This window comes from Atractosteus spatula, chromosome 9 (assembly GCF_055471065.1).
Source record: "Atractosteus spatula isolate fAtrSpa1 chromosome 9, fAtrSpa1.hap1, whole genome shotgun sequence".
In the NCBI taxonomy this organism is placed as follows: domain Eukaryota; kingdom Metazoa; phylum Chordata; class Actinopteri; order Semionotiformes; family Lepisosteidae; genus Atractosteus; species Atractosteus spatula.
In genome coordinates this window covers 52,261,247-52,274,887 of record NC_142714.1, presented here as the reverse complement: position 1 = coordinate 52,274,887, position 13,641 = coordinate 52,261,247, and the positions used below count along the sequence as shown (strand labels likewise).

General features: G+C 43.6%; 2 protein-coding genes across 3 annotated transcripts; one reads left to right on the top strand and one right to left on the bottom strand.

Moving 5' to 3' along the window:
• Positions 1-1,573: 1,573 nt before the first annotated feature.
• On the bottom strand, positions 1,574-7,371 carry LOC148828876 (ADP-ribosylation factor-like protein 6). Its single transcript, XM_088925620.1, has 7 exons — positions 7,249-7,371; positions 6,359-6,420; positions 6,163-6,231; positions 5,805-5,899; positions 5,132-5,261; positions 4,460-4,515; positions 1,574-1,599 (listed from the first exon to the last, which is right to left on the bottom strand). Exons 1-7 carry the CDS (start codon positions 7,369-7,371, stop codon positions 1,574-1,576), a joined length of 561 nt encoding a protein of 186 aa, XP_088781746.1.
• A 1,777-nt stretch (positions 7,372-9,148) lies between these two features.
• Positions 9,149-13,498, top strand: LOC148828875 (uncharacterized). 2 transcript variants are annotated; one of them, XM_088925773.1, is made up of 5 exons: positions 9,149-9,184; positions 9,499-10,001; positions 11,100-11,209; positions 12,017-12,137; positions 13,147-13,498. In XM_088925773.1, the coding sequence occupies exons 2-5, from the start codon at positions 9,978-9,980 to the stop codon at positions 13,321-13,323; spliced, it is 432 nt and encodes a 143-aa protein (XP_088781899.1). In that variant the 5' UTR covers positions 9,149-9,184; positions 9,499-9,977; the 3' UTR covers positions 13,324-13,498. The 2 variants fall into 2 exon arrangements, with proteins under 2 accessions (XP_088781899.1, XP_088781898.1); XM_088925772.1 differs by lacking the exons at positions 9,149-9,184; positions 9,499-10,001 and having other exon boundaries at positions 10,923-11,209.
• The last annotated feature ends 143 nt before the right edge of the window (positions 13,499-13,641 follow it).

Sequence of the window (13,641 nt, the reverse complement as noted above, 5' to 3'; positions counted from 1 at the left end):
GCAGTTCCTGTGAACACACATGTACTGTAGCTAAAAGCAGTTGTAACTTTCCCGTCATTATTTGCCATTTTAAGACAATTTAACTCGTATGACAACGTCAATGTCTTTTTCAAAACCAAAGTCCTAAAAAAACAGTGGACATAGAATCCGGCGTATTCGCGTTGTCTCTCTGGGGACCCCACGAACAGCCCCCTGAGATAATCAGCGCAAAGTTCAATAGGACTGAATAGCACAAGAAACAGCACATTTAAAATATTTTGTATTAAAATTCAGGTTTTTCTCTTGAGATGTACAAAGCACACTTCTCTCTTCATTACTTCTCTCGTTTTGCCAAAAAATAGCAGGACAAAGAATTCTTAGAATTTTATACATCTCTTTGATTTTAAAGTGTTAATTATCATATACTTTTAAAAGAGTTCTCAAGCCTAATCTTACCCTTAATCTCTGTGGAAAAGCTGGTTTCATCTTCAGAACAGGGCAAAAAAAAGTGTCTCTGCTTTATCTTCAATAAATCATAGAATGGGAGTCAATTAACCTTTGCATCTTGTGAGCTGCAAACACATGGCATTGCTTCCTGATATGAAAGTGGAACACAAAAGGCAGTCACTGCACACTTACATTGCACAGCTTGTATAGTGCCAGAAACCATGAGGAGACTGAATGTCATTGTTGGCAACAGAGCACTGATATGTTGTACCACAGAACAGGTGACTAGGACCTATCAAATACCTGGACATCATCCAAAGTGTCCAAAGCCCAGTGTCAGGCCTCTCTCCCCTCTTCTTCCAACATGCACGATCACTGACATCACTGTGTAAGGGCCTGACGTTGTATAAAGAGTATCACAGAGAGATCAGAGATCACTTTAGTAGCCATATACAATTTCTTGCATTAGGAATTTGTCTTTTTGCATACACCAGCATGCTCTCCATGAGACACACAGCCACACAGACAGGGAGAGAAGCTTGGGGACAGAGCGCAGGGTCAGACATTTATATGGCACCCCTGGGGCAGCTTGGGTTAAGGGCCTTGCTCAGGGGCCCAACGGAGTAGGATTCCTCTGCCAGCTGCAGGATTTGAACCAACAATCTTCCAGCCACAGAGCCACATAAGAGTAGTTACAAATGAGAGGAGGCCAGTAGACCTATCTAGCTATTTTAGTGATTCTAAATTAGTAAATTACCCTGAAAGAAGCCAGAGTATCAGCTTCAACAACACAGCTGGATAGCTTGTTACAGACTCCCACAACCCTTTGTGTAAAGAAGTATGCCAGTTTTAAATGTACGTCCACTTGTGACATCTGATTGTGAAGAAGTCCAGGAGTTTGATTCAGTACATCAAAGAGTTATGCTGATGAAGATCTCAGCCCTTGCTCCTTGATAGGAAGACAGTAATAACAAGCATGGAGGGTATACTGATACACACCAAATAAAAGATTTATTAATATGTTCCTTGTGTATGCAAAGTAGGGAAGGACTTTATCCTATTTAACAGCAGCCCAGATGTTCAGGGAATGCTGTGAGACATCTCTACAAGCTGCTGTTTCTCTCAGGTTCTCTTTCTCTGTATTTCCTCATGTTTTCAAGGAGAAGATCTGATCTGTGAAGAGAATTAAACATCCACAATGAAATATTCTAAAATACGAAAAGCCAAACTACAAACATGGCACAGGGTAACTGTGGCTATATATGGAGCTTTGGCACGAAACTGTACACTCTTGACAAGCAGGCAGCTGGTTCAATAATTATGGCACATAATAATTAATGCATTTACACCATGAGCCAATGAAGAAAATAAAAAATACAATATTATATAATATACAAAATATAAAAATACATATAAAGTATACAACCTACATTAAATAATTTCTCTGCCAGTTTTACCCAGGTGCAGTCAGGCTCCTAAAATAACCTTTGAAATTAAAATGTTCAAACTTACTTACAGAAGCCCATTAGTGCCATGGAGAAAGAAAAAATAGTGTTTAAACGAGATAATATTGTGATATTATTATGAGATACAGCTGCTACTGTTACGCTGCCTCCTCTAGATGGCGCTCCTACCCTTCGCTGTTATGATTAGTATTTTTTATTTGCTGGAGCGTCTCGTCTGGTTTTTGGTTAAAAGCCTAGCGTCTCTGCAGCTCCTGGCTCACTATTGGAAGATGGACGCCACAAGGCTGGCCTATCCCCCGGGCTCGCGGGTAGCCCGGGGGCAGGCCTTATTCCCCGGCGTCCTGACCATCTGGGTCTGGGGCTCTCAGCGCCCGGTCCCGTTTTGTTTTCAGTTCTTTGTGTTCCCAGTCTTGTTTCCCCTTCCTGGGGATTTTAAGTGTATTCGTCTTGGATGGATCTCCCAGGCCTATACCCCGACTTCCCTGGACTTTGGACTTTCTTCCACATTTCCCCCCCTGCACCTGATCACTGCAGTCACCGCCCCTGTCTGTCAACCGGTCCTAACCCTGCTGTACCTTCCCCTGCTGTCCTGCTCCAGTCATTTCCCGATTATACCGTCTGCACAGGTTCTTTAACAACACACCTCACAGGAGTCAGAACCGTCTCCCGTGACAGCTAACACATCGCCACCAACAGGTCTCCCTTCATAAATGCATTCCTCTGTTGGCTACAACAATAGACAATAGCAATAGACCACTTGAGATTAAATAATTTAACTTTTCAGCATCTGTAAAACTGAAGACCTTAGCTGGGAGATATTTTTCAAATGGAAATATGAAGACTTATAGATGTTTTTATATGATCCCAAAAAAATTCAGAGAAGCACTGAACTTCACACCCATTTTTATGACCACTGAGGACAAGGGGAATAACATTATCATCAATGAGAGGACTGCAGGTACTTGTGTTGGAGATCTGATTCAGAGTTCCAATCAGCATGGCCTCTGTTATGGTACGATTCAGCATGATGAGACACTTACGGCTCATCGATATCCTGATCTCCTCCAGAGCACTTTAAATTTTCTAAGGCTGCGGACATGTTTGGTGTTAATACACAGCTGTATGTCATCTGCATGTGGAAGGCAATGCCATGATCTCACCCAGAAGGAGCAATCAAACAAGGAGCAAGTTCCTCAATACTGCCCCTTGAAAGACACCACAAGTCACTGACAACAGCTCTGATCTTGTTTCTCAAATAAAGACAAACTGCTGCCTGGGAGAACCATTTCAGAGCTGTGCCTTGCAGCCCCTTAGTCCCTCAATCCCTAAGGAACAATAGTGTCATCCACAGTGTCAGAGGCTGCTGAGAGATCAAGCAGAGAGAGACCCAGAGTCAGCAGCCATGCACAGATTGTTGGAAACTTTTCCAAGGGCAATCTCTGTGCTGTGTAACGGTCTGAAACCTGACTGCCAGAGTTGGTGGGAAGTCATGTGAAACTATAGCTGAGTAGCTCCTACCTTCTCGAGAGCGTTTGAGAAGAAGAGGTTGGAGTTAAACCTGGAGCTGGAGAGTCGGCGGTGGTCAAGGTTAGATTTCTTCCAGAGGGGAGCAAGAGCAGAGCTGGAACAGCTCTAGTCTCAGGGGATTTGTGCAGCTGAGGGAGGAGCTGGAAGAGTAGCTGTGCAGATTGCACTAGCTGATATAATTTTATGCTGGTTGATGGAAATTTTATCCTTAAAAAAAAGTCAGGAAACTGTTGTTGTTTTCAGTGGTTGCTTTAGGATTGAGAGGCCAATTTATAGTTGAAAAAAGAGCCCTGTTGTTGTCTTGTCTTCATATAAATGTGATGAAAAACGATACAAAATGTATACTGTGGGCTGCTTTCAAAGCTGCAGCACAGAGGATCTTCACAGGAGCACCTTTATACTAATTAATCTGCCCAAAGATGGGTATGACAATGTTATTCCTCTGTTAATGAAAATGTTACTTTGCATGGGACGGCATATATACTGCAATATATTTATCTATTATGCATTACTGTTAAATAATTCATGGTACTATTAAATTACCATTTAATTATCCAGTTTAAATGCAATTTGTTTTTTCTCCAAGGCTTCAGTATAAAGAGGGTTAGCCTGGGCTGTCCTCGTCATTGCTCCTGTGCATCTACCAGTTCAGTGCTGCAGTTTCCCTTATCTGTGCCATTACTTCCTGGCTGCTATTGCAGAGATTTACAGACCCATACCCATGAGTCACAGTGATGTAGCTCTTCAGGAGAATGTTACTAATGCTGCGTCCATCAAGAGTTCATTCCATGTCAATCTGCAGCTCGTAATCTTCTCAATGCCAGGGATTTGTCTAACAACCCCAATCCTCTGCAGCACTAGTGTTCAGCACCCCAGAGGGCCAACAGACGGACTTCCTGCGGCCCTGTGAGGTGAAATAGCTGAAATAACCAGACTCACTTTGCATGGGGTCGGACACAGGCACATAAAACCAATCGTTACTTTCCTCATTTCTCCTGTTAGATATGAAACGATACAGTATATGCTTTCACTGAACGTACCCTGCAGCCAGTCCACACCTTCCTTCAGCCCCTCTCCTGTTACAGCGCTGCTGGCACTAGGTACAAAGACACAGAGGGTGAGGCGGCATTTCTAGCCAGTACTGCTGGAATAAACCGCCCCCCTCCCGTGCAGCACCTACACAGTGAAGCAGCAGTGGGCTCAGATCAGTGCTTTTATGCCGTGTGATACCCAGAGCAGCAAAGCGTTTCTTCAATCACTCACCTCCAAGAGCCGGCGAGACCTGCAGGTGTTCAAAGTGTTCCTTGACTGACAACTGATTAAGATCTAAACTTTGTATCCAAACAGTTAGCTGTAGGAAGCAACTAAAACTAACAGACAGTTCAAGTGGGGTGCTGCGTCAGCATGTGTAGGCTGCAAAGGAGCCTTCTACAGGAGCGTAGGCTGAGGAGCCTTCGTCGGGTGACACGCCTGAAAAAGGCTCCACAGCCAAAACAGTGGGTTTCTTCTCTTCTGTTTTCAGCTGGAATAAACCTTTACTTGTTCCTAAAAGACAGCCTCCCCTGCGACCTGGGTGCAGCCACCCCTCTGACGAGACAAGTCTGTGACAAGACATGCTTTTACAAGCTTTTATAAGCAAATAGCAAAAAGGAAAGGGCAGCATCATTCATTCGAAGATTTCTTGAAATCGAGCTTTTTTTTTTCTTTTTTACCATATCTGCCAGGGTTTGTCCGTCAAATTGCTCAGGCCCATCATCTGAGACACTCCAACGGAGGAGAGGGAGCCCTGCAGATCCATTTTGTTGGCGTAAAAAAGAATTGGTATTCGTTTTCGCTTCACATCTGCAGGTGTCAAAAATATTACTTTCAGTCTCTTGTTTCAAGGACCCTATGCATCGCCTGTACTGTGAGAAGCTTTACTGCACTTTCTGCTAGAATTTTTATATCCTTTTTGATGTGGTAGAGATTAGTTATCTTACTGTGTTTAATTATTTAAACCATTTGTTCAATAAAGATATGGCAATATAAAATGTTGTGTGTGTTGGTTGTTAAATAAGACTGTCTTTATTTATTATTATGACTTAGATGAAGATCAGATCACATTTTAGGAGCCATTCATGCAGAAATCCATATAATTCCTAAGGGTTCACAAACTTTTTTCTCACAACTGTATGTAATGTGCTTCGGGATCGTCTGCAGTGATTTAGTTTTAACAATCTTACATAACTCTGCTTGACATTCATTCTAGTGGTGTAAAAGCTTCATTCAGAAACAAAATAGTGCCTCATAAAACAAGGAAAGTATTTCTGCACCTCCTCCAACCATCCCACTCTGCAGATTCTCGTTACGTCTTTCTCTGAGAATGCCTTCGTTAGCCGTCGTTACCTGGGTGATTAATTAGTGCTTCCAATTCCTCCTTGGCCACCACGATCCGCAGTTTGTCTGCGCTGTCAACCACGAAAATGATGGCCTGGGCATCCCTGGCAGTGCGTGAAGAAACGAAAGAAGGATGAGGAAGGACGCAACATGTCTGATATAGATACAGGGGCACAAGGAGAAACAGACGCAGCTGAATTCTGCACGGAATATTCAGCAGGTTCTTTTAGGAAATTCCTCATGTCGTCTGGAGATAGAAAATGAGGGCTCGGTGACACTATAATGTGTTGATTTTCTATTGGATGCAACATCTGTTTTATGGGTTCATGCATGTAGTGCAGCAGAGAAAAGCAAACAGACACCTCACCTGTAGTAGTGCTCCCACAGACTGCGGTACCTGCCCTGTCCAGACATGTCAAACACAGTGAAGGACAGACTGCAGTGGAAGCAGAGACGCTGACATTAGTCCCGGAAACAGGCTGAACTGGGCACAGACAGGTGGGAAGACAAGTCTGCTCGTGGAAAAACTAAAGACTGGTTCATTCAGTAACTGTTAGGCCTACCTGCAGCTGCTGATCTTCTCAACACTAAATCCTATGGTGGGGACAATGTCTTGAGTCTTAGCCTGCAAGAGAAAGTAACATAAGATCACTTCATTAGCCTTATACAATTTCTTGTAGTAGGAATGTTTTCACATACCCCAACTTACTCTCCATGAGACACACAGAGAGGGAAAGAAACTTGGGGTCAGAGAGCAGGTTTGGCCATTTATACCTCACCCCTGGAGCAGTTGGGGTTAAGGGCCTTGCTCAGGGGCCCAACAGAGTAGGATTCCTCTGCCAGCTGCGGGATACGAACCAGCCACAGCCAGTGACCCTTAGCCACAGAGCCACCGCACCACCACCAGTGTGGCTGTATTGAAGTGGTTTGAATAAGAGGCCAGCCTGGTAGTGATGCAGCTAAAAAAAGGGCATCTTTTGGTCACTAGGGCTCTTAAAAAATAAATAAGGTACAGTTTTTTTTTCTTTCAACAACATGGGGGTCTACACTTGGAAGAATTCTATGAGTTTTGTACTCATTATTGTTGCAAAGTAGAAGTGAAACAAGAACTTGTTTAGGGTTTGTCTCTCCTCTACAGAAACGCAGACTACAAGGAAAAGCTCTTTGGTCAGGTTTCTTTTCTGTGTGTGGTTGGGGTTGTTGATATTTGTTGGATCAGGGTTCATCTGGATTTGAATCAATCAATCAATCAACCGGAAATCAATTAAGCAGGTGATTTGCTTCATGTAAGTGATTGAAAGCTCTGAGAGCAAAAGCCCTAGTAGCCTTCAGCTGTTAAAGGGAGAGGTCTCTCAGGTAAGGGAATTGGTGCTTAATCATTCCCAACTGTTCCCATATCTGTCAGACTAACTGATAGGAGGAGGAAGGTCTAGTGTCATCTAGTGGGACTCACGTTTTCAGGCTTCAGCTGATTGAGTATCGTGCTCTTCCCGCTGTTGTCCAGACCGACGCACAAGACGTTCACCTCTCTCTTCTTCAGCCCCAGCCACACGGTCAGTTTATCAAACAGACCCATGGCTAAGCTCATTCACCGCGCTCGCTAACGCCAGGCTTGTCAGAGTGACCACACGGAGCGTATTTGCTCTGCACACGTCTGAATCGCAGTTATTCGCATTTTTTTTACTAGATGTGAACTAATATTCAAAACGTTATAACGGTCAGAAGGCTAAATCTCAACCTAGCATTCTAACGTTTTAAGACTCCACGTTCTACGTGGGCATTAAAACCGGAAAAGCCTATTTGAAATCAAGGCTTTCAAGTCACACTGAAATTCTAGAAGAATACGGCTTTAAAAGTCCCCATCTAGCATTAATATCCACTGTTGGTTTAAAAAAAACTTAAATTCGACTTCTGGCCTTTTAAAAAAAAACATCTTCGTGGGGTTTTAAAGACGCAGAATTTAACAAAACTTTTTCAGTCAGTGACTGACCATACAGTACTTCACAAAACACTAGATCTCTAGTATATGCTCTTTGGGGTTTACGTAATTCCAAGCGTGAAACCACCCTAAAATGATACGGGAACCGCTACCCTTCAGTAACTTGTTTTACTAACAGAGCAATTGATGGCCTTTCCAGCACAAGTCCTTATTAGAGCAGAGCAATGTCCGTTTTCACTTACTTGCATAATGCCACTGACAGCCAGTCCTCGTTTTTATCGACTGTTCTTCTATCAAGCAGAACACAGGGGGTAGGCGTGCACTGTACTTTAAAATGAGCGTGCTGCTGTCACGCCGCTTGCCGGGGCTGCCAGATCAGTACGCTTTACAGATCCACAATCGGTAGCCTTTGAGATTTTATTTTTTTGTTGTTTTTAGTCAATACGCATTGCAACACTAACAGAAACAAAACACTTGTTGCGGTTCATGACTATACATTTAAATAATTTCAAGTTTCACTCGCACGTGTGAGAATTTTGATGACGTTTCCGAAACATGGAGCTTTAATTTTTGAAGAATTTGCAGCGACATTAAAGGAAATATTTTTTTTTTCTCAAATGACTTTAGATTTTAAATAACATAGTGGGGCCGTCTATGTATTCAATTTAAAGATCGAAGAGTGGCGTCGTATTAAAATGTTGCATTCACAGCGCGACGAAGTTAATGTAGCGAATTAGGGCCCCAGGGCTTGTGCCCTCGCCTCAGGCATCGAACCCGGGTCTCCGGCGTCGCTCTACGGGGGTCTCGCCGGCTGAGCTAAACAGGAAAACCGTCCTTAGTCTTCGTTACATTATACATTCGTTACAGAATAAAACCGGTTCGGGGGCGGAGTGCCGGGACCCTTTTGAAAAGCGAAGGAGCCGACTTCACGGAACCTGTATATGTACAAAGTTTTTTTTGATAGCCTTGCAGAACTCTGTCTTTAAACATTTCCATGTGGATATCAGATGTAAGGACTTTAATATTATTGTAACGAATAACAGGGGTCGGCCGCCCGGGCTGAGGAAGGTCTTCTTTAGTTCAGCCGGCAAAAGCCCTGTTGAGCGGCGCCGGGACCCGGGTTCGGGCAGGAGCGGCGAGGGCCTAAACACGAGAACCTGAATTTACTACATCGTTATACTTTGCAAGAGATACATTTTCTTTTTCTATATTACAACAAATAATAGGTAGTTATCACATTCACAAAACGCATTGGTCCAATGCTACTCTCTCCTTTAATGCTTCCTAAGGTGGAAATGCAAATTTACTTTAAAAATAAGGCAAAAATCAATTGATGTAGTTCAGGTGGGGAGCTGCGTCAGCATGCGTAGGCTGCGAAGGAACAAGAGGTTTATTCCCTGCTGAAAAGAGAAGAAAGAAAACAACGTTTCAGCCGTGGAGCCTTCTTCAGGTGTGGAGGTTTATTCCCTTTAATCTTCACATCCCTGACATGTTCTCTGAAGCGGTCTCTTGTTCTTCTGTGCTGTTTAATCTTTGCTGTCTGCCCTGTCTTTCTCACCCGAAATTTTCAGCATGGAATAAACCTATTCCCCCTTAAGGGCGCTCCGGCTCTTTCACTTTGGACTTGATTTTGTGCGCCTGCCCCCTGTGCCAGCCTGTTCCCAGCCCACCTTAAAAGCCAGAGCCCCGAACTGAGGTTGCGTCTGGCTTTTTAAGCAGCCTTAAAGGGATTGACATTTTTGGTATTTTCCTTTGTTTTTCCAGCGTCTTTGAGGGACACCTTTTCTCTTCTGGATGATTTGCTGCCAAATAAAAGTTAACCACGGAAACAATGAACGAAGTGCAGTGAAGTATCTTCGGCCAATCGTTGTCCTGCTGTCTTTGCCTCCAATCAAAATCGTGGAGTACTGTTGTACTGTAGCGGCAATGTTACACTATAAAAGCAGGCTGAAGGGGTAGGGGCTCAGTTTGTGAGAATAGGTAGGGTCGATTTTGGTGTTTATGCTGCAGTTTTTTAGCGAAATTGGCTGTGCGGGGAGAAGAGGCCTTCTTACGATCCGTTTGACTCATTTGAAAGTCAAGAAGAGCCGTGGGTTTTAATATTAAATTCCGTTAATTCAACCTGCTTCCTGGGACATTGGTGTCTGACCGTCGAATGGCATATGTATGTGAATAATTCAAAGCCGCCAGTGACTTAAAGACTTCTTATTGTATCCTTTTCATCTTTTTTTTCCCCAGCAAGAATGGAGAAAGCGATTAATCGTTTGGTACGGTAATTATGTTAACCTACACTGCAGCGCCTCTGCTTCTGTCGGGACCTTTTCTGTTTTTAAACAGCCTGCACGCAGACCGCTTTTAACAGCTGGAAAAGCTTCGCCTAATTTCTGCTTTACAGATGGCTAAACCGCTCCAATAAAAACCTGTCGAACTTCTGCAATTGCGCTGTCGTTACACCGGGGACCCGCTTGGCGAATGCATGAGCTTCGGCTAGTTCCCCTGGGGAAGAGCTCATCCCCAGAAGCAGGTACTTGTCTGGTCCAGCTGGTCCCCGTTGTGTGCCGAGCCGCCCTGCAACACGCTACTTATGTCGCTGGGAAAAATTGAGAATTTGACTAAAAACTAGTGAGACGTGAAAATCTTTTCTCCTTCCAATCGCTTTTCTCTGTGGACAGTCACAGAGGTGGACTCCGCTCATGTTTGTACCCTCGGTCATAATAAAAAGGGATATCAGCAGATATCCCGGCGTATTTAACGCGTTTACTTCGTATTTTATATATTGTATACACCGTGTCTGAACTGTAAATGGGGTACGTAACTTAAACAACATTACTGCTTACAGTCCCCGCCCTTCCTGTGGAGTGCAGGGACCGCAGAAGCGGGGCTGACGGGAGATTTCCTGGCTGGGTCCCTGTTGAGTAGCGCTGGAGGCCCGGGTTCGAGTCCCCGACGGTGCGGGGCCGACCTGATGCGGCAAGGGCGCCCACCTGAACCCCGTAGCATTACACTATTAAAAAGCGACTATTTTACATATCCCCCTCTTGGTCTTGTAAATTATACATTTAGCTTTCAGGCCAACGTCATGTTAAAGTGTGTGTAGGATCTATGTACTGGGGAAAAACGCGTTCAGTACTGTGGTGGAGTGGTGCGTACTGGAGCTCACCAGGCGCTGTTCCAACTCCTCTAAAACTACAAATGTACGAAAACACAATTCGGAGGTATGCACGTGCTAGAATTAATGTGGGGGTGCGACTAAAATAACAATTCTGTGCTAATAGAGTCTTTAAGATTACGATTCATGAAATAAATCACCACAGATGCTATGGTGTGCCTTCAAAAATATGAGGATTGTAACCTTGTCCACGCAGAAGAGGGAGCTGCGAAAAAGAGGCCTCACCGATCCAGAGAAGTATTGGCTGAACCAGCAGTCCACTGATGTTTTCATAATGTTTAAATCAAAAATTGGTGATATGAAAGTGTAAGTAATCTATCAACTTTGTGGTGTTTGAACGCCTTGCTGACCCTCATGTCTAAGAACGTAGGCTTCCAGATAAGTTTATAGTTCAGTCAGAGCATAAAGTTTCATCTCACTGCCGGCGCTTAATGAGCTAATCCGCAGTTTAACTCAAACCCATTTACACTTTGCAAAGGTCTTAAGGTGTTGAATTAAAGAGATCCTGAAAACTAGCTGATTTCTGGTCCTCGAGGACTGGAGATATGCACCTGTACTTTAGCAGACTGCTTCCTAGTTAAAAGTGATGAAACTCGGCTAATTAATTAAGTAAAGCAACCTGTTTCTCCACTGTTGTCATAGCTGCTGTGCGTTCAGACTCAAAGTGCAGTTTACAGGCAACTCTGATCACTGATCCCAGAGCCCGATCACCTGCCCCCTCAGCCATTAGCTCATATTGCCAGAAGTCCTCATTAATTTCCTTTTCAGTAGAATGGAGATGTACCCTATACAGAGGCTAATTAATGTTTTGCATGATTTAGATTTAGTTAAGGGGTATATCATTGTAAAACAGAAAAACTATGGGACTATCCGTCAGCCATGTTGAAATATCCATGTGCATGGGTATCTACAGACGTAAGTGTCTGGATCCGTATTCCAATGCAAGTTTTCAGCCTTTTCAGAGATCTTGATGATATTGATTAAATGCTCTGTCAATGAATGGAGGATTAAATTGAGCTGTGATGCCTCTGTGCGTAAAACACCATCGACGTATGCGGCTCCACGCCTTTGCTCAGCGACTGTCCACCTCCTGTGGTCGTCCTGTGGTTTTAGGGCTCTCCTGCTGTATGCGTCGGAGTGGATCCGGCACCAGAGCTACGAGGACACCCCTGAGCCCCCCCTGCACGAGCTGGTGGGCAAGACCTGCTGCTTCCTCCTCGCGCTGTCCACAAACGTGAGTGATCAGGAGTGAGCCAGGCCCTTTCGAACAACCAGCTGGAAACCTCGTGGTTGGAAACTGAGGGGATGGGTAATGAAAGCCATTGAATATGCTGTCAGGGAAGGACAGGTTCCTAAAGGTATAGAAGAACCCCAGATTAAGGCAAACCCGATAGCGATACATTAATAAGATGGGAGGGGGCAACCAGACTGATTTTTGCCAATGTATGTGACAGTTCCAAATTATATTTTAGTCCCCAAACAAATCTGCACTAAAATGTCCTAAACTGGCATGAAGGAAAGTTTTCTGCAAATCGTTTATCAACCTCTGCTGCAAGAACTTTTTCATTAAACCGCTGAGTGTTATTAAATTAATCAGTATGTAATTAGTATGGTCTTACTTTCAATGCTCTCTTCAAACTGTGTTTGGAAACAGAGGTAATTAAAATTCTTATTTCAGTGTAAATGTGGAGCTCACTGTAAAAAGAGCTTTGAGGCTCTTGGCTATCTTCTCGTCTTTGCTGAGAAGAAATAAGAGTAATTCCAGCAACCTGGAAATGATCAAATAGAGCTGATGGGTGTGCTGTTGCACATTGATGAACAAAGGGGAAGCAATTTGCACCCGATCACAGCAGGCTGCTTAGCTGTTTTGTGCAGTTACTCGGCCTGTTTTAACTTACAAGCAGTGGTGCCGAATTTTCAAAGCTCTTCCAATTACTTTTAAGAAAACGCACATTAGTTATGTCCAGTTGTCAGCTGAACTGGACTCTTATACCTCTTCATGATCTTCACTTGTATGACCAGTCTGGTTATTTGAGTGGACGAATGGAGTCGCTCATTTTCTGAATGAGGTTAATAAAAAAAGCAATGATTAATCTGAAAGAGACCTGGAAAACACTGGTTCTAATGTGTACAAACTGTACTTTAATTCAACCATCCATAAACAAAAAGTATTGTACTTGGATTTTCTTAGTCTCCAGTCTTCAGCTGCTAGTTAAGTAGGATTTTGCTTTGTCTTGCTGCAGAACTGGAATCTGTCCTTCACGGACACGGGGTGTCCCTGTTTACCTGAAGTCCCAGTGGATGGCTTTCAGGACTGGAAGATCAACAGGAAGGAGTCTGAGAGTGCTGGGAAAGATTCGTGTGGCTCTGTGGAGGAAGGCCATCTGAAGGTTATTACTGGATGTCTGAAAGAGCCCTGAACTGTTTCTCTTGGCTGGCGGTTCCCACTGTAGTCACTCGAGTAAATACTCCTAGATTCAGCAATTGTGACTATGGAAATATAGATCTGAATATTTTTTCACAATGTTTTGTATAAACTGATTTTTCTGTATGTTTGTACATGTGGCATTAAACTTACATTGGCTATCAAAAGTATTCACCCCTGTTGGACTTTTTTCCATTTTACTGTGTTACCATATGGAATCATAATTTATGTAATAAAGAATGGATGGGAGCTGTTGGTACATTTTTAACTCCTGCCACTAATTCTTGATTGGACTGAGGTCCGGGCTTTGATT